Below are 21017 nucleotides of genomic sequence, written 5' to 3'. Positions count from 1 at the left end.
CAGAAGATCAGCTCAGAATAGGGAAATAGAGCAAGCTGTGTCCTGATTGCCAGAGCAAGCAGAGCCTTCTCCCCCTCCACGCCAAGGAATAGAAGCCACCAGTCGTCGATACAAGCGATCGTCTTTATTATTGATTATTCCTTTGCCTTTGGCTTTGGTCATGTTATTCCATAACCTTTCGCGAGAGGTAGCAGTTATGCCGCCGTTGTAGGGTGTCGAGGAATGTGAGCTTGAAAGTGAAAACTTTCTTGAGGACGTAGGCTATACAATGACGAGTCCATTGGTGAAAGTGCGTTGTTTCCTCCGACTCTCCTTCACGCACACTATTTATAGAATAGGTAATATTGTTTCACAAACACACGTTCACGTTCATAATATAAGTTCATGAGGCTTTTGCCGTCGTGTGTCCTCTGCTGACACGAAATAAATTTTGAAATTCTCAGTGTACAAAATATTCAGATGATGATATGTTTGTACAGTTTTTCTGACTTTATGCCAGCGTCGATAAAAAAATCAGATTCACTAGATTAAATTATTTAGTAGTGTTTGTTGTCTGTGCGTAGTTCTCTCTCTCTCTCTCTCTCTCTCTCTCTCTCTCTCTCTCTCTCTCTCTCTCTCTCTCTCTCTCTCACACTAAATAACGAGATAAATTTAATTGGTCATCCCTTATACAGTAGAATACGGTCCAGGCACCCTTCCGCCCCCACTCGTAAATTGTGACCTTTTCGACCGTGATATCTTTTAAATGTTTCTGCAGACGTTCCTTCTCGAGGAACTGCCAAATAACAATATGCAGTATCTTCCACGCCCAAGATGCTTTAATAACTCACAGGACGGATGGACTAGCAAGGGACCGGAAAGCAGTCATTTAAGATGTTGTATTCAAAGTGTAGTGAGTCATATTTTAAAAAGAAATGCAGATTGAGTATTATTGTCGGTGGCATTTAATGATTTTTCTTACATTAAAACATGAAATTTTTTCCAATACTTGTTCTGAATTAAAGGAAATTTTGTCATAAAGTAAGGGAGGTTCTTGGATTGCGAGACATCTGGGGTAGAGGGAGGGAGCCAATATTTACCCCGTATTACAAAAAGAGCTTATTCAAATCCCAAGATCAAGTTGGAATCATTTTTTCCGTTTATGTTGTAAGTTGAGTTGATTTTTTGTAGTTGAGATATTTTAATCTCTCACTTTTTCTGTTTGTCATTGCATCTTCTGCAACCCGGGTGAAGGGATTCCAGCGAAACCTCATGCAAAAGTAACCACCGTGCGTAGATGTGCTTGAGGGGAGATCGTCCGTCTGTTTGTCTGACGGTTTCTGTTTTGCTTCCCTTGTTATCGCAACGCCTCCTTTTGTTCAAAGACTACTTTGCACTGGTGCACAGAAATAAGGTAGTTGGTCGGTCCATATATCTCCCCCTCATTGAGTCTGTCACGCTTTACTTGTTGCAACTGCCCCTACACTGTTCAAGGGATTTAACTTCCTACAAAGGATGCATGGATGTGCTTGAACGGAGGTCACCTAGGCTATCTGCTGGTCTGGTTGTTTTCTTGGCCATAACTTTCGAACTGTGAGGTGACATGCATCCTTCACAAATGAAGCCCTTGGACAACACAAGGTTATTGGCCTTCACCGTGACCTTCAAACTCAAAATATTGGCAACTCCTGCGGTACCTAAATGGATTTCAGTCAAATTTGGTACAACGGGACCCCCTTATGTATAGTTCCTTGGTGGTGAACGTCAGTCTGTCTGTTCGCTTCTCTTTTTGTAAGTGCGTCTGCCACTGCATTCCCCAACACGTCTGAAAGGATTTGAATCTAACTTGTCATAAAAGCAGACCATCATGCAGATGTTCACCAAGATAGGTCCCCCATCCCTTTTGCCTGAGTTCATCGATCGGAATGCTGGCAGAGGGAAGTTGGTTGTGGTCAGTGGGTGCCATTTATTGCTTACATAATACATGTTCATGAATATTGTTAATAGGTGACGATATTCCCAAGCATCTCATGATTAAAACCTTTTTATTTGGCTCTGTGGCTGGAATATAGACTCACAAAGACCTCCCGATATGTTTTTGCGTAAGATGAAAGGAAAGGGCTATTGTCGTCCAAGGGAAGTTTCATTGTATCAGTAGACGACTCGGTAGATAAGTGTTACATCCAGCCGTGTTTGATTTCGTTCTCCGCATCCAACCCTGGTGATTGGTACTTTGGCCTGTCTGGTATCTTCGTAGTAAGGGCGTAGTCATTCTTTCATTAACAGCAGTCAAGCCAGTTGATGATCGGTTATTTGATAATTTTACCGAAGTTGCTTTAGAAAAGAGCCATTTCTGTAGGTCACCCTACAGATATCTGGATTGTAAGTATTTTACTCTTTATCATTCTTATTTCCATTTTTTAGTTATAGCGGTTCTGCCCTTTATTTTCATCAGCATCTACAGCGGCTTCTGATATGATTACGTCATAATACCTTTTGCCCTCTTCGACGTCATGATAAGGTAAAGAGCGTCTGGTATGAATGTCCTGGGCGTGCACTTGAAGGCTTCAAGATAAGGTTGAGAGAGAGAGAGAGAGAGAGAGAGAGAGAGAGAGAGAGAGAGAGAGAGAGAGAGAGAGAGAGAGCCGTTTCTCCCATTACATAAATCCGGGAAAGGATTCGGCAGGTTCTACTTGGGCAATTGTGTTTCTGCTTTTCCTATTTATAATGTGAAAATGGTTGGCTCACTCAGAGAGTGAATCTCTGGAAGTAATGATTTTAGGAAATAATGTGTTTTAGACATGTGGTGAATTAAGGGCTGGGTTTTAATGATCTCCCTGGCTGTGGTGGAGAGACCTGTTTTTTCCAGTTCGAGTGAATTTAAAAACGGTTTTGAATGATAGCTGCAGCGATGAGTTTTTCATTTTCCTTATTTGCTACGCTTTTGAAATGAGCTTTTTGTGATGTGATACATGTGAATTTGCATCCCGGCAAGTATTTTGTGCATGGATTAGATATCTTTTTAGGGAATGACTGCGCCGTCGCCTAGGATACAGGAACGCAGATGTTAATTACGTGCAGGGAATCAGAAAGAGTATGAGTATCAGCCTGAAAGAAACTGGGTTTTCTTGTCTTTTTTATTTTTGATGAAGACCCGCATAATGAATGATACGAAGACCAGGTGGTATCGGATTAAATCCCACGCTTGGGCTTTGCAATTTGTTTGAAAGCAAAAAATCCCCTTGTGCGGAAAGAATGCCGGTCCTTAACGCTCGCTCAGTCAGACGTGGATAACATACACTTTTTTATTCGGTGCTTTCTCATCCTTAATTTTTACCCTCCACTTCTTTCTCGAACGGTTTCCGCGGTTTAACCAAAGTTGATAAAAAACTTTGGAGGTTCCAGAGAGAATTTCGGACGCTGGAAAAAGATGAATGATTGGGTTGGTTGGCTGGAGATATATTGTGGCTTGAGATGACTGACATTGTCGGAGGAGAACTGTTGTTCGTCGTCCTTCGTGGCAGAACTAATTGTGGAAGAGTCGTCGGTGAAGAACGTCTAGGAAAAGCGAGGCTCCGGCTTCCTGAAACCCCGTTCATGAAATTCTGAGGAGGAGTAAATATAGGCAGCTGCTGCGAAGGAATGTAACTTCATCGGCTCATGTCTTGGACAAATAAAAGGGAATTGCGAAGAAGCAATTGGAAATAACAGGCGATTTTCCAACGGTATTAAGTGTTTTTGAACTCGGATGATACAGTCGATATACTTGAATATAAACTGTTAAAGGTTTTCGTATGACAGGGAAACCGCTCGTGTCCCATATGTTGTCAGTCTTTGTTTGTCTGGAACTGTTCAGTGAACATACTAACAACTTGAATAATATTACTTATGAAATTATTCAGATGAAAATATACATGCTGTTAAGAAATGAGTTGTGGAGCATAGGTTGAAAATATCAGGAAAGACAATAGCTGATAAGATGATTAAGTTTCCGCGGACTTGTAAGAAGCGGGTCTTGCTTAAGCACACAGTGTGGGCGTGGCGAACGCTTTTTAGGACATTCCTTTGCGACATGTAAGGTTAATAATGAGTAATCTTCGTGACGAACTTTGTATTGTATAAGGCATTCCTGTTTGTCGCCATGTTAGCTGGTAAATAATCAGTCGCCTTGTAAGGCTATAATAGAGGAGAACATCTGTGTGTGTGTGTGTGTGTGTGTCTTTATTTACCTAAGTACTTTATGATGTGTTTTCCACAAGTAAAGAATAATTGGCCTTTACCCTCGAAAGAATTGGTCAACCTGGCACTGGAAATCTGTGGTACTTCACACTGATGCGAGAAAAGGTGATCGTGTTGAAGCGGCAAACATAGCGGGTGAGGCAGCAAGGTTTTATGATCCCTGATCACAAGATTAATCGGTATGGGTTGAAGCCACAGGACGGGGAAGGACGGAGTGTCGAGATTTTCCAAGATAAATGAAGCTCGAGACGGTTTCGTGGCAGGAAGGGATCCGCCCAGCTTTCAAAACTCCTCTACGAAGTTAAAGGTTGTCTGTTATGTGGTGTAGAGTGGGTTGGGAAGGGAAAATTTGATCACTGATATCGAAAACACCGCCCTTTTTTTTTTTTTTTTTTTTTTAAGTGCCTGGTCTGGCAAGCCAGTTTAGGTGGAGAGTTGATCATTCTTCTGCTGCTTCTTATGTAAAGAGAGTGATGTTGGAAGATGGCAGTTAGTCATCCCAGTTGATATTCCTAAACCCTGCTCTCCCCCATCCCCTTACCCTTCCCCTTCCCCACCAAAAAACTTAGTATAGAACTCTGATTTAATCTGAACACACATTGGAAGCTACTGAGTGAAATATGTTTAAAAGATTCTAACTAAAAGAGGCTAAAACTTTGTAGGATTTAGGGAAGTGAGTTTAAAGGAGAGAGAGAGAGAGAGAGAGAGAGAGAGAGAGAGAGAGAGAGAGAGAGAGAGAGAGAGAGAGAGAGAATGGTGGTGGTCGTGATGGAATTGATGGAGATGATGGGAGGGAGTTTAATTTGCAGCGGAAGTTAAGAGTTTGGTGTGGTTTGGTTCGGTTGGTCACACAGGACCGACTTTTGCATCATCACCGTGGGGTTGTTCTTTCTGTGCCACATGTGGTGTATGTCAGATTGCAAGTGCGTGCAGGCGTTGGGAGGCTTTCACGTTGTAGTTTGTTTCAGTGTCACTTGACTTGTGTATGTGACTGTTTTAAAGTGAATATCACAAATGATATTGTAGTTTTAGTTGTGAATGAAGAGGCTTTATATATATTTTAATGTACATTTCATCTGGAAAGCGTTGCCTTGCATGTGTACTCAACTGTGTGTGTGTGTGTGTGTGTGTGTGTGTTTTGAGAGAGAGAGAGAGAAAGAGAGAGAGAGAGAGAGAGAGAGAGAGAGAGAGATTTCTCGTAGAAAATGTCTGCACGGTGTGTGTCAAGGTTGTGTTATTGTGATCTTAATGATATTCCTTTACAAACAAGCGCTAGGAGAGAGAGAGAGAGAGAGAGAGAGAGAGAGAGAGAGAGAGAGAGAGAGAGAGAGAGAGAGAGAGAGAGAGAGAGAGAGAGGATTTGGTTCATTTTCAAGAGACCTGTCGATTCTGATTCTGGTGTGGGACAAGCAGTGTAGCATCATGACAGATCGATATAGAAGCCACGCATTACGTGTCTTTGAGGGAAGAAACCTTATCAAACTTGCATGTCATGGCAATCTGCTGTTGCACGTACCTTATCTTTCATACTTTCAGTTAGACTTGAACGATTTAATCTCTTACTCAGATTATGATTGTTTGTATGCTTGAAAGTAGCCAGAATACACTATATGTATACATACACATATATGTTTGTATATATACACTATATGTATATATACATATATATGTGTGTGTTACCTTTGGGTTAAATATGGCTATAAACGTTTCTTCGCGTGATTATTTATGTCCTGCTTGTATGAATATGATGCTGAAATTTCCATTACTATGACTATTTCGTTTTTATGTTTTGTTGAAACCGCCACTGCTTTTATTTGTCACACCAACAATGATTTTATTGGCATTACTGCTGCTGCTTATAGAATCGTTTTAGGTGTGGATTTATTACACTTATGCATTTTTATACTACTCTTCCTGGTGATGTAAGGACTTTTCATTATTTTGTTTTGTTTTATATTCTCAAGGCTGCACTGGAAGTGTAGTCAATACTATTTTCTTCTCATTGTCTGCTTTTGCAGGTGGTGACCACCTTTACTGTAGTGGTCCTTTAGTAGTTGCTCGTATTTGGACCTTCATTTGAACCTTTGGGACATTTGGAAAACCAGAGAGACCAAGATTTCCTCTCTCATGATGTCGGTAATCATTTCGATAATAACCATTAATATGTAGCTATGTGGCTCATATGGTCGGGTGAAAATTTGCAGCGAATTACTATATGATATCGTTCGCTTTCCTATCACCATGTTCAAACTTTTGGGAAAGAAGAATCCGGGATCGTGTGTCTGCAGCAGGTCCCGAAATAACTTGAAGCGCCATCCAGATAAACGATAGACTCCATTGCGTCACCGTGGAGTGCAGGAGGCTCTCACAGAGGAGGTCTTTCATTCCTTATTCAGAGCATTCAACTTCGGTGGGCCAAATTAGGTCCTGAGTTGCATCTCCAATAAGCAGAAATTCTCCTCTTGGGGACTGTGCCTTCCTCTGCTTTAGTCTCCAAGGTCATTTATGTATGTATGTAAGCAAGTATACCGAGTGTGTTTGTGTGCGCGCGTGCGGTTGGATAGCTATACGTTACCTCATTTTACTCTAAGCTGTAGATTTATTAATTTTTAAGCCTTTTTCTTACACACACATATATATATGTGTGTGTATCTATCTATCTATCTGTCTATCTCTCTATCTATCGATCTATATACAGTATATATATATATATATATATATATATATATATATATATATATATATATATATTATACACACAAATTGACACTTTTTACAAGGAAGATGAAAAGCCGGTTGTAAAACCTGACCGTTTCAGCACTAAATCGAAGCCATTTTCAAGGAACTGATACATTGCGGAGAAATTTATGTATGTATATGTATATATATATATATATATATATATATATATATATATATATATATATATATATATATATATATATATATATATATATATATATATGCATATATAAGAAAAACAGGCCTCAGAAATAATAAATCTAGTTAAGCGTAAATTGAGGTATCTTATAGCTGTCCAGACACATACCACACACACACGCACACACACACAGTACACATGCATACATACACACGTAAATGACGTAGGAGACTAAAGCAGAGGAAGGCACAGTCTCCGAGAGGGCAATTTCTACTTACTGGAGATGCAACTCAGGACCTAATTTGGCCCACCGAAGTTGAATGCTCTGAATGTATATACATGTACAGTATATGTAGGCATGCATGTACAAAATCGCAGTAATCGCGGTGTTGTTTCTCTTAGGCGCACACGCACCCACGAAAAGAAGACCGAAGAGGGATGTTATATATGTGACGCCATGGGCTCATGAATAATTAATATGCCGAAAGGTTTCCTCAGCACCACTGGCATCGTGCATGCGCCCCTTAAAGGTCTCGTCTGTTTAGGTGAATGTGCTTCTGATTATAATACCAGTTGTTGGTCTCGTTACTTTCTCTGGCCATGTACACTGATGGTCCTGGTGCTGTCTCCTTGTCTCTTGTTGCACTGTTGGACTCTCTCTCTCTCTCTCTCTCTCTCTCTCTCTCTCTCTCTCTCTCTCTCTCTCTCTCTCTCTCTCTCTCTCTCTCTCTCTCTCTCGTCTGTGAGCATGAACAATGAATCCCGAGTATAAAATGTGGATGTGTCGATAGGAGTGCTTGTAGAAGGTTCTACGATTGTTGCTATTCAGTGTTTATGTTTACTAATGTTTCGTATCTTCCGTATAGATTCAACTATAACAACAGTGTTCCGAACTGTAGGAGAGAGAGAGAGAGAGAGAGAGAGAGAGAGAGAGAGAGAGAGAGAGAGAGACGCATATGTATTCTTAACGAACCGTAAAGTTAAAAGTGACCATGTGGCCAGGCTTCAAAATAAGGATTGCATTCCGTTAGCCCCGCAGGTCTGATCCTACTGAAAGTTTGGTGTGTTTTGTGTGTGTGTGTATATATGTGTGTGTGTGTACCGGTAAATAACTGGAAAATGTTTTGCAGTTGTTTGATAATGAAATGCCATCGCATGGGGTGCACACTTTCAAACTTTAACTCGTCTTTCCACCACGGGGCGACCCCTGAGACTTACATAACTTGTCTCCCACCAGGGGGACACCTCTGGTCCCGTGGAAGTGCTGCGCATTGCTCCATAACCGATATAGGTGTCTCTCGAACTTGCAGTTCAGCTGGAGGGTTTTCTCGTCGCCTTGTACGTCTATCGATCGATTAGGTCGTCCTACTTCTGTCTCCGTGAGGAGAGTTCTCGTTTTTTCTCTTTTTTCCCTTTTCTGAGAAGTTGCTCCTTTGCAAAGTAGTTGTTTGTAAATCAATGTATTCGGGAATTCCGAAACTTGTTTTTGATTGAGCTACCTTCATGCCATCACGGGCTCTTGCTCATAGAGCAGCCCGTAAATCCGAAACATATATATGTATGTATATATGTATGTATGTATGTATGTGTGTGTGAATATTACACACACGAAAGACCTTTTTCCCCCAAATTTGGGCGAATGGATTCTTGGTCAGGTACCCAGTATTTTTCGAATGGTATTTATGGGTTGTTTACTTTCATCACAAATTTTTTTTCTTTTTTTCATAGTTTCCGGTATCAAAAGCTTTAGTATTAGCTTGTATTTCATGGTAAGTTTGCCAGGTTTGAAATCTGAGGCGCGTTAAACCTTTATGTTCGCAGAATCTTGTAAAGGTTCACATCTTTTGTGTTAGATTGCATTGAAGTACTTCATGTTTGACTGTATTTGAGCAGTGCAGAACTTTAGCCGAATTGAAGGTGGATTTCTGTTCCTTCATTCAAGTATTTTAGTTACAGAGGGCCGCTTTCTATTAGCAGACACCGCATTGGTCTTGGCTTTGTTTGTAAATTTTACGAATTTTTACTTCAGTAACCTGCCATATTTGTAGTTTTTATTCCATAACTCAGGAACTATGTTTTAAAAGATATTCGAGCACAGCCTTGACGTTGACGGAATGTCTGGGACATTTTTTTTTTCTTATTTTATTCTCTTCCCGTTTTATGACGTTGGGTGGTTATATGACTTCAGTTGTCTCGAAGGATGAGTTCGGGTTTGACATCGTTGTTAAGATGGAAAAAAGAGAGAGAGAGAGAGAGAACATGGCCATGGTGTTTCCGGGGGTTTTTGGAGCGGTTTGTCGTCCTCATGCCGACCAAGGACGTCTAAAGGTTGGGTCTTTCAACCCGTGACCGTCATGTGCTGCCTCTGAAAGAATGTGCAGCTAAGCTATTGTTTCCTACGAGCAGAACGAACGGCTGTCGTAGAACATTTCCCACATTGTGTCTGCAGAGGTGTTTAGTTGTGTATGTTGAGTATGAGTCCACCTATGTATGTTGCCGAAGATTACTTGAGGGTATAGATTTGTGTACGCTTGGCGAGATATGTAGCTTGTAAATTCGAGAGAGAGAGAGAGAGAGAGAGAACGTTATGGTTCACTTTATTCCCTAGAGAAAACGAAGGTGTTGGCTCAGTTTTTGTGTGATGAAAGGTGTCTGGAATGAAGGTGTGAACCCGAAAACCTTGAAAAGCCTGACTTGATGAATGAGGAGCATAACTGAGCATGCAGAAAACTATTTGACAGAAGACTGGCTTTATCGACTGTTGTTGTTTTGTTTTTGTCTTTCAACTGGTTTGGAACTGATACTCTTTGGTGAGGATTTCTAGACATTTCTACTGATATCGACTATGGTAAGTATTGGCATATGGACGATCCGTGTGGTTCCAACTTGAGGTCTCTATTTCCATAATAGAAAAAGTTGATCGCCCGCGAAAGAGAATTTTTGATCCGTACCTAATTAAAGTAATGTTTGCGTCATAGAAATTGTAGTATTTCTGCCGTCCAGAGAGAAGAACCTCTCTCTCTCTCTCTCTCTCTCTCTCTCTCTCTCTCTCTCTCTCTCTCTCTCTCTCTCTCCTTTCCAGCAGTCCCTCGTGGCCAACGTAAATACTTTATTGGTCGGCATTTGACCGATCTAAAGGGCACAGAGCACGCTATAGTTCAGTTGCCTGTGAATCGCTGGGGCTTGCTTTCGAGTTTCATTCACACCACGATAGTTCCAGTCCCACGCACAGTACATCGGTGTCTGTGTCACAGCAATAGTGGAGGAGACTGAAGTCTCTTCTCTTATGGGTTGTAATTGCCGTAGTAGGTTCATCTTTTAATCGGTCTTAGGCCAAGAGGTGAGATACCACAAGCGGTGGCTTTATCCTACGTTTATTGACACATTATTGCTTATTGTGTTGCGTACATTTTTTTGTGTAACATCGGATGAATGAGTAGTGTAGAGGTTTCACCTCTTATGTAAAACGTAACATTCACTTACAAATCTGCTTACCGAAAAATTTAACCTTTTTCTAAAATACTCGTATTTAGTTGTACGGAACTGCCGGTGTAATGCCCTTGGTTCTGTCGTAGAAAGGGAATAGTGAGAGCTTCGTATAAACCACGTGCGGAGGACATTGCCTGAGTATGAAGGACGCCGATGGTTTCCAGACTGGAAATTTCCCTTCTGTAATGCTCCCGTTCCTCACCTCCCTCTTCCTCCTCAATTCCCCCCCCATCCCCACTTCACCCTTCCCCACCCCATTCTGTTACTTCCCTTAGTTCCCTACCACCTCACATGTGTTCTTTTCCTTTTGAGGTTCGCTTGGCTAGACATTCTCTCTCTCTCTCTCTCTCTCTCTCTCTCTCTCTCTCTCTCTCTCTCTCTCTCTCTCTAACGTGACTCATAGGGAAGTATTAACCAATCTCATATATGGTAATCGTAATCTTTGATAAGGGTGTTCGCAGCAGCAGCGACCGATTTTTGAGTTCCCTTTGAGTAAGATCAAGTTTTTCCTTGTCTTAGTTATTTCATATTTTCTATATTTTTTTCTTTATTTTTCTTCATTATTGAGATTCTCTAGAGAAGATATAGGCTATTACTAGTCATTTCTTGTCGTTTTTATGTACTGTCTGATAATGGTTCAATTTTTTTATTTTTATTTTTGTTTATTTTTTTCTTGGAGACTATTTGTGTTGGCTTGTGAGTGTGACCTGTCGCTGTCGTTGTGTGTTGACATGATTTTTGTTGGGGCTCTTGGAGTTGTTAGATGAGTGCTGTGTTGTTGCATTCATTATACTTGGTGTTGTCGCTTATCCTAATTTTGCCATGACAGCACAACACTGAAGAATGCTAATGTAATCATTATCCGTTATTAAATCATTTCCGTTTTGATGCAATATCCATTATGGTGAATCGCGAACCGTGAAATAATTATGTTCATGATACATTTATCTTATGCGCCAGGTACAATTTTCTTTCTTTTCTCTTTGAATCCCTGAATATTTACTCGTATTTTGGTGAACTCTGGGATGCCTAGTTTTTTTTAAATAGACTGAGTCATATATGACAGTTTTAAGATGTATTTTTTGTCGAACTGGAAAATTTTGTGAACCTGATGAATTTAGTTTTTTATGCTGAAGGATAAAGACAGTCGTCAGAATGTGAGCAAGCTTTTAATAATTTTTTCTCTTAATTTTTCCCAGTGGTCATGACATCATTTGTCATGGCGTAGCTAAATTTTTTTTCCGTTAAAAGTGATTCGTAGAAAAGTTTTGTTAAGTTTTCAAAAAGGAAGCCTATTTAAGTTGGAATAGCAGACAATTTCTAAAATACTTTATTGTGTGCATACATTACAAAAAAAACAAAGATTAATTTTGAGTGACTTGAAGTGTTCTAGTTTAACTGTGCTTTGATGTGATTAAGTTTAAGCACCACAGCTTGCTTTAAGTATTCAAAAGTATCCTCTGTATCTTAGATTTAACGTTTAAGAAACCTTCGGTTGAAATTATAAGCCACTGCAGTGCACTGAGGGGTTTACAGATTTTCATTTTAAGAAAGATCCTTGCCTAACTATTATTAATTTGAAAAATTATACAAAGATTTTATTTAAAAAATAAAAGAAATATAAATAATTAGAAGCGCAAGTGATTAGTGCATCGATTCCTCATCTTGCTTTTCGAGCTAACGAGAGTTAGCGTGATTAAGTGTACATAGGTCTGGAATCCCACTTTCACATAAGTACACATCCTATCACCGGTGTAGTACACAAGAGTCCTTGTGGAGAGTGATGTCCCCAGTAGCCCAGATATCAGGAGTGGTGGACTCGACGCAATCCAACCACATGGACAACAACACTCATATCAATGGTAAGTACAGTATTATTGTGGAGTTCTCAGCGATGCAGATTGCTAGGGAGCTCATTGCCTCTTAAGACGACTTCCATTTTCCTGCATAAGTAGTTATTTAGAAAAAAAAAAAAAAAAAAATATATATATATATATATATATATATATATATATATATACATACATACATACATACATACATACACATACACATACATACATACATAGTGTGTGTGTGTGTGTGTGTGTAATAATGTTTATTGGAGGTTTGGAGTTCTTTATATTAAATACTCTAAACTTTTTATAGTAGTTTATTTAATATGTATCGCTGGCAATATGTATAGTTTATATATGTGCTCATCTAAATAAATTTTTAAGTTTTCTACAGTGACTCAAGGTAGGTACAGTGTTCCACATGGCCAGTGGCTGGGGTGTCCGTCCTCTCTTTTCTAGAGAGCCACCTCTGTTAGGGAAAAATGGTTCAAGTGTGTGTGTGGGTGTGTATGTAGCCTATGTATGTGTATATATGGATATACATATATTTATACATATACATATGCATACACACCCAAATAATGTGTGTACTCTTAAAAATCAACTCATTCGTTCTTTATATGGAATGTTTCCTCTCTGAAAATGGAGATGAAATATGAAGTAAATTACAAGTTTGATTGTATAATTAACATTCTACTGCTTGTGTAATAACGTACAAATTTTTATATTTCATGCACTTATCTGTGGCCAGTCTTCATCATCTTAAGAGGGTTCTCAGAGGTCAGCTGATTAGGTATTTAGAAATTGATGGTTGGAATATTGGCTGGGTTAAGTGGGGTGTTTGTATTTTTCCAAAGGATGATTCTCTCTCTCTCTCTCTCTCTCTCTCTCTCTCTCTCTCTCTCTCTCTCTCTCTCTCTCTCTGTCGAAATTGTTATTTCGTGTGAAAGATCAACTTCTATTCTTAGTAGGCTTTTAAGTAGATGTTTTAACTGTAACTTTTTTGTATCTTAAACACAATACAGCAAGAAATGTAAAAAAAAAAAAATGAAAATGAAGTGCTTATCCTTCAAAAAGGTTTTTATATCTTAAGTTCAAGTCTCTTATAAAGCACTTTTTCTCAGTGTAGGAAGCAAGATTCTATTTATGTTCTGAAACGGTCTATTGAAAGTAATTTTCCATCTTCCGCGGCAAAGTGTTCACAAGCTATTTAGAGCTTCCATTGGTCGTCCCTGCCCCCTTTCGTTAATAGGGTTACAGGTACTGTAATTTTCGGGCTTGGATTTGCCGGCTCTATAAGAAGACAATAAGAAAATTTGCCACATTTTTCTGTTTGCCTATTCAAGTGTCTCGTGCTTCACTGCATGTTCAAGCAGCAGCCGATTGGTAGCTGAAGTCACGAGAAAGCGCCATTGATTTCGTGAAGTGTTAGTGTATTCGTGCTTTTTTTATCACTCAGTTCACGTTTTTATAATTGTCGATATGAAATGTTGGCACTAGTATATGTCCAAGGCCTCATTGTGTTCCTTTCCATAACATTTAATTCCATGTTCTATTTTTCAGCCGTTCTGATTAGGGAATCTGTATTCATGAACAGAACGGCACGACGCGACGTTTCTAAGCGCTTGTCACGCCACCTGTCCTTTCTGGCTGAGTTTGCCTGTTTAGGTTTTCTTTTCTATTCGTTTTGGACATATTTTTAACGCCGTTCAACTTCGGGGGATTACAAAACTGCGTAAATGTTTGGCAACAGGGATATTTTTTGTTTGTGCTTTTTAAGGCATTACTTGCAACACGAACTATAAAAATATTAGAACATTTTGTGAATTTATTAATCTTTTTGTGTGTGTTATGTTAATGATGAGAAGTATCCAGAAGAGAACTTTATACTTGGAGTTGTATTAAGACAAGCTTCTTTTTTTTTTGGATCTCTCTTTTGAAGAATTCAAGTTAGGCCATTCGCTTTCTGGTGAAAGCATCATGTAAAGAAAAAACTACTGTGTACAAATATTTAAATTGCTTGATATGTAGAATGTGACCTTTTCTTGACCCCTGTGAAGACCTCTGTTATTTCATCATGTTTAGAGATTAGACATCATGACGGTGGTGCTCAGAAGAGCGTCTGTTAAGTTAAACGTCAATTTTATTGTCGCCTGCATGAAACTGTATTTTTAATTTCCTGGCGTTTCATATGAGAGAGGTCACTGATTAATTAACGCATGTTTTCTCAGAAGGTTACCATTCCCTTTTTGTCTGTTTTGTGATTGATTTTTATCTTGTGTTATTTTGCCGCGGCTGTTACTAAATTTATATACTGACCTGAATGTCTGTTTTAGGGGCTGTGTGAATGTGTTTTTCTGGTGGACGCTAAGAATGACTACAACCCTTATGGCACAGTCTATCTTTCCTTTGATTTGCTGCGATGCAATAAACTGCAGTATATTTTTTGTCAATACAGCAGGTAAACGTTTCATGTTGCAGAAAGGTTCGTCGCCGTGAACTGAATTGACGGTTTTTGAAGGATGAATGATCCTGAGGGTTTCACATTAAACGTTTCCCTTTAGTCCACAAAGAGAGAGCGGTTGGTTTGGCAGTGCTTTAACTGAGTTTGCTTTGTGGGCGTAGGGTGGGAGTGCGTTAGAACATTTTGTGGGCGGCATGTATCGATCAGGGTAGCCTGGAGAAGGTTGTGATGATGGTGGTGGAGGAGTATGAGGCAAAGGAGGAGGACCCCAGAACCAAGCTTAAAAGCAGGGCAATATTCCGGCTCTCCTCCTCCACCTCCTCCTCCTCCTCCTCCTCCTCCTCCTCCTCCTCCTCCTCTTGTCTTGACACTCCTTTTTGTATTGGCTCCCACCCCACCCCACCCCACCCCCTACCCTTCTTTTGCCATCGCTAGAACTCCCGGTGTATTCCCACAATTGCACTTGCTTTAAGTTTTACGGAAATGCAGGTCTGTGTGTGTGTGTGTGTGTGTGTGTGTGTGTGTGTGTGTTTATACATTAATCCCGTCGTGAATCGCTTATGGGTTATAACAATGCCTTGCATTTCTCAGCATTTCCTCGGATAAGAGCCAGTCTTGAGTCCATCCCCTAATCTCGATGACCCACTCGACTTCATGTGCCAGCCGTGCCATGTTGCACAAGACATTAATAACCTCTCGCCCCTTTAGCCAATCAGTAGTTCCCCTTAGCCATTCATTGGTTCCCCTTAACCATAAAGTGGCTCTCATATTAACCATTCAGTGGTTCATTCAGACACGATCAGCTGGTTTCATTGGTTGACCTTAGTGCATGGTTTGTTTGGTCTCTCTCTTGTCATTTACAATACATTCTCTCGTGTGTTTTGCCATGTCGATGATTGCTGAAGCTTGTTTGTGAAATTTGGCTCCCCTTTTTTTCCGATAGGATAAATTTGGTCTGCTTCCTGCGTTTGTGGGTGTGGTTGGGCAACTAGGGTAGATGAAAGTAATCAGGTTGAAATCTAGTGTACGTGTTATATAATTTATGCAGACCGTGTACTGCACCTGTGTATATGATTGTGCAGTGGCAATAGCACCAGCAAATAATCTTACCTTTGGTACTTTTCGTCAAGTCCTTTAATGTTGTCTTCTCGGTTGTGTGTTACCTTATAACAGGTAAATGATGCTGTGTAACGTAAATGTGACAAAGGTGATCCCAGAACTGGCTTGTCTCGATATGTGTAGGTTTTGAAGAGGCATAGTTTCTGCATTTTAGAATTGAAAACACTATTTCTTAATGCACCATATCAGCAAACTATTTAGGTTATTGACCATATTATTGACTGCAGCCTTATGGTGACTACTGTAACTATATTTGAAAATGTGTGCATTGAGCTTCCATCTAATGGATTGCCCATGTGTGAACAGAAAATGAAGCGAGCGCCGAGAGAGAGAGAGAGATTTATGGCAAGATATATATGAAGGTAAAAAGTCAATACAGACAATACTCGTATATACACGAAAATGGGAGTTTACTATATTTTGTTTATAATCGATATCTTTCCTGTTGAATTAATATCCCGTTGCAATTGGTGTCTTCTGCGTGACGATAGATACACATTTTCTGTAATTAACGTAATCTGTATAATGTAAGTATAAACGATCGGTTTGCATGTTGGAGTGACACACCCATGAATTTCAAAGGTAGGATCAGTCGCCAACCAGAACGAGAACGACTTGTTCGTTCTGAGGTCTAATCAAGTTGATCCGTCAATGTATTATTCATGTTGTTTGTTAAAACACAGAGGGCTTTGTTAGGTGTCGAGAGGAGTTGTGTGTGTGCATTTCACGGTGGCGGCTCTTGTGTTTGGTCACACGGCACGTCCTTTCTTTAAGCTTGTGCTCTCTCTCTCTCTCTCTCTCTCTCTCTCTCTCTCTCTCTCTCTCTCTATCTATATATATATATATATATATATATATATATATATATATATATATATATATATATATATATATATGTATATATATTGCTTGTAATGTTTTGGTCCACTTTGAGCGCGTTTATTGGTGTTTTGTGTATTGCTATGTATACCTTGATATTGTTAATATAAGAACACTGTTTTTCCCTTGTTAGGTTTCTTTATACATGCTTTAAAATTTAATTGTTTTTTTCCCCCTGTTAGGTTTGTTTATACTTACTTCAATACTTAACTATTTTCCTTCGTTACTTTAGCGTTTTTTGTTTTTATTCTTTTATTCCTCTAACAATAACTCCTTCATCTTTTTACGAAAGTTCACTCGTCCCTGACGTGGCCGATGTTTGCCAGATCATGTCCACGAAAGCTCAGGCATATTTGTCCACGTGATGAGATAAAAGCTCAAGCCTTGTATTGCAGTCTGGAGCGGCATTTGCTTTTCTACACCATCAGCCCTCCATTTGGACCGGCTGTTCGGGTGTGAGTCACATTTGATGATTTTTCTCTTGACCAGTTAGGCTATAGTTATCTCTCTCTCTCTCTCTCTCTCTCTCTCTCTCTCTCTCTCTCTCTCTCTCATAGTTGAGTTCTCGTCTCCAAACCAGCCGAATAACAGACTGTCCTCTCTGAACGGGACAGATGATTGACGTCGTATAGGAGCACATGAGACGCATATTAGATAGCCTATCCAAGGGGATGGAGCTCTTCCTCCACAAGTGACGGGGATAGATAGAGATCAGGTATAGAGTGTTAAGAGATGAGAATGGATATAAGGTGTAGGATGTGTGAAGTGGTTAGGGTAAGACAAAAGGAAGAGAAAGCATGTAATAACGAAAATATGAAAGCGAGAATTAGTTTTTCTTCCACATCAACGCCCTTAAACTTAGTCATCTGCCATGTCTGAAGGGAAGGCTGGGTGATAATCTTTTTCAGTATCCGGTTGCGGAAGGCAGAATGTTCATGGCATCATTAATTTGGTATATAAAATTTGTCACTAATCTATGTGAGATTGAAATAATTTCTATATTTTTAGTATGTTTGAATTTAGGCTATCTAATCACAGATTTCTTCACGTACAATCTCTTTGGAAATATGTAGTCTTGACTCAGTCGTTGGTGATTATTTTCTTCAGAATAGGGTCGGTTCCTCTGTGACTGGGCTATTAACGTTTCCAGCTGACGAGTGTTTGGTGCTTTTTGGTCTCCAGTCAAACGATATTGACTCGGCAGTAGCAGATATTAGTTTTAAAGGAAAGATCAGCGTGAATAGGGCCGTTTGATTTCAGTCCTTAATGATGTATGTAAAAGCTGACACACAAACACGCGACAGCTGGAACTACTTCCCGGGAAAAGTCAGCCAGGCTTCGTAATCCTCCTCCATTTTCAGAGCCTTGGCTGTTGGTCAAGGTATTAGTTGCATGGTATCTGTTTGCCGTAGTGGAAGTCCGTCATTAGGGTGAGCTGCACGACCTTCGCGTGCATGGCCTGCTTATCCCCTCCATCCCGTGCTCTCTCCCTCCCTCCCTCCCCTCCTCTTCCCGTCTCACTCCTCCCCGATCCACGATTCCTCCTCCACACTGGATTTCTCGGTGTGCCACCTTGCTTGGCCCGCATTGTGGCCCTCCAACCTTTCACGGTCTCTTTTTACGAGACCCCTTCCTCCTCCTTGTGTGTCCAGCTCCTGTTTCCCCTTACCTTCCCGTTTCGTGCGTATCGCCAGTTATTACTCAAGAGAAGGAACTGGACAATCGTTTTATACGAAACAAAACTTGGACATCGTTGATCTGTACTTTCTCTTTTATAAAAAGTTTGAAACTTTCACTTGAAGAAATTGTATGGTTTTAATTTGGATTACTAGAGAAACAGCTTTGAGGTACCTATAGGCTAAAAATGCTTTTGTAGTGGGTAGAAATGGTCAAGAAACATGACTTGCTTATAGCATTCTCACGATTGGGAGATTATGAGTTGTAAGTTGTTTAAAGTCTCATGCACAAAATACCCTGCTGTCCTTTGAAAGAATGGCTTCATAATTAATTCATTTCAGTAATGAAATAATAGATGCAGTTAATGGTCATATTAGGAGTAAGGTATCGGTCTGGATGATCCGTAACGTTCTTGACCAGAGTAATAAACCTACTTGGCTTAAGTGTATTCTGTGGTATTCCCATTAAATTGTTTAACAGGATTTATGTCTAGCAAGGTACTGCGCGTTTGTTAGGCTGTAATGTTGTAGTATTGATTTAAACAGTCAATTTCTGTCTGTCCATTGGCGAAGAATGCAATTGACTTTTCGAAACGTTGTGCTTTGTTTCTTTGTTGAGTTTTTACTAACCACTTAAAGAATGAGCTTTGATATGTGATTCATACAGATGTCATCTATACAAGAACTGTGAGTCGAAAGAACACCTGCTTATTATTATTCTTATTTTAAAGTGTACTTTTACAGTACTCACGGGCCAAGTCATGACGCACCATGTCTTTCAAGAGCTGGGGTGACGACGGAAATGATGGAGAGAGAGAGAGAGAGAGAGAGAGAGAGAATTATAAGGATAGCAATGTTTGATATGTGTAGTACTTGACAGTGGAAGGAGAGGGTGATGAGTACGAGTTTACAGAGGGTGTTAGGACAAGGTATTAGTGACGCACTTAGGAGGTCTTAATGTAGTATAGTCTTAGTGACTTTCTGTAGTTTTTGTCTTATTAGGAGCTAACTAGGCACATGTGGACAGTCTCAGAAGAATTATATAAAACACAGTGGCTGCATGCTTCTACGGTGCACCGTTTCCTGTCTTTGTTCGTCTTTTTCAGGCTTTTTTTTTTATGAAAATAGGAAGAACGTTCACCATCTCACGTAGAAGTTGTTAAGTGTCTTTGGAGAGTCTTTTCAATGGCCTGACAACTTTGGAGTAAGATTTCACGTGACAATGAGAGTCTTGCAAGTTATTAATCCTGTTACTCTTACTGGAACTTGGACACTAATTTTCTATTGCTATATAGGTGAAGAATTAGGTACTACCCTTTAATAGGATATTATTATCCTACATGTGAAAACAGCAAGGTTATCCTTCCGTGCAGACACCCCGTGAAGAATGTGAACTTACCCCTTTCATATTTAATATTTTGGAATGCCCTTACTCCCTTGGATTGAGGGCTCTATGATTTTTTTTCAGGTTACATGTTTGCGATTGTGCAAGGCGTTTCGTTTAGTTTGTGTGTGTGTTGGATGATCCTAACAGAGGTTAATTTTGCCACTGTTTCTTTTGCACTAAGGAGGCCAGTAACCCTGAAAGGTTTCTTTGTAGGTCGAGGCGTTTACAAGGCGAATCAGTATTTATATATATAATGTATTTTTTTGTCATTTGCTTTGGAACTACTGTTAATATTAACGTCGAGGACATTTTGATATGCTCTGTGAAAATATGTTTTCAAAATAAACATTTCAGGTTATCGCTCGTAAGTGTAATCGTTATGTACAGTGAGAGCAATCGCATGTTTATGGCTGGAGCTAATGTTTTGAAGACTGATTACCTAAGTACCTCCATGAGCGCCGTGTATTGTGGCAGCCCCCCATGGTAATGAATGTGAAAACAAACAGAAGACGTTAATTTTGTTGATAGTAATAAATTCGCGATAAATTTAGTACGGTTTTCATTGTTAAGCACATATGAAGACTTAAAAGCGCCGCATAAAAACTCCAATACCGAGTTGTATTACAAAGAAAATAATACCAAAGTTTTATGGTCGTGTTGAATTAGTCGTTAGGAATTAACCCGTTACGGAGTCGTTGGCATTGAAGGTATATAAAAGAGAGAGTAAGATGTTTATGGAATACTCCGGGGATATAGTAGAAGTGGGTCACAAGACAAGAAAACTGGTGTTACTTGTTAAAGGTAAGCATGACCTCCTTTCATTGTTTCAAGTAAAATACTGTATCTACTGGATTTGATATTGATAGAGTTTTGGACGAAAGCGAATTGTTCCCCTGGTTATTGCTCACGGGATTGGAACACTTGTCCAGAATTGTTCTAATCCTTGTATCGTTTCTCCTTCAAAGTGATTATGGCGATTATCGTGTCTTAAACGTACTGCTTTGTTTCTAAAGCTAAGGACGTCAAAATACTGCTTTCCACATGCCCCGTTTTACAAGACCACGTCCTT

General features: G+C 39.8%; 1 protein-coding gene across 29 annotated transcripts in view; it reads left to right on the top strand.

Moving 5' to 3' along the window:
- The window catches only part of LOC136836475 (ensconsin-like), a 652260-nt gene that overhangs the window by 233234 nt on the left and 398009 nt on the right, over nucleotides 1-21017 (top strand). For 5 of the 29 annotated variants that reach the window (XM_067100779.1, XM_067100789.1, XM_067100773.1 and 2 more), the window contains exon 2: nucleotides 11788-12450. The exons of the other annotated variants lie outside the window; for them this stretch is intronic. In XM_067100779.1, the coding sequence (XP_066956880.1) occupies nucleotides 12372-12450 (79 nt within the window). In that variant the 5' untranslated portion in view covers nucleotides 11788-12371. The remainder of the gene's footprint in view (nucleotides 1-11787; nucleotides 12451-21017) is intronic. 29 annotated transcript variants of the gene reach the window in all.

Source organism: Macrobrachium rosenbergii, chromosome 56 (genome assembly GCF_040412425.1).
Source record: "Macrobrachium rosenbergii isolate ZJJX-2024 chromosome 56, ASM4041242v1, whole genome shotgun sequence".
Taxonomy (NCBI): Eukaryota; Metazoa; Arthropoda; class Malacostraca; order Decapoda; family Palaemonidae; genus Macrobrachium; species Macrobrachium rosenbergii.
This window is presented reverse-complemented; position numbering and strand designations above follow the sequence as displayed.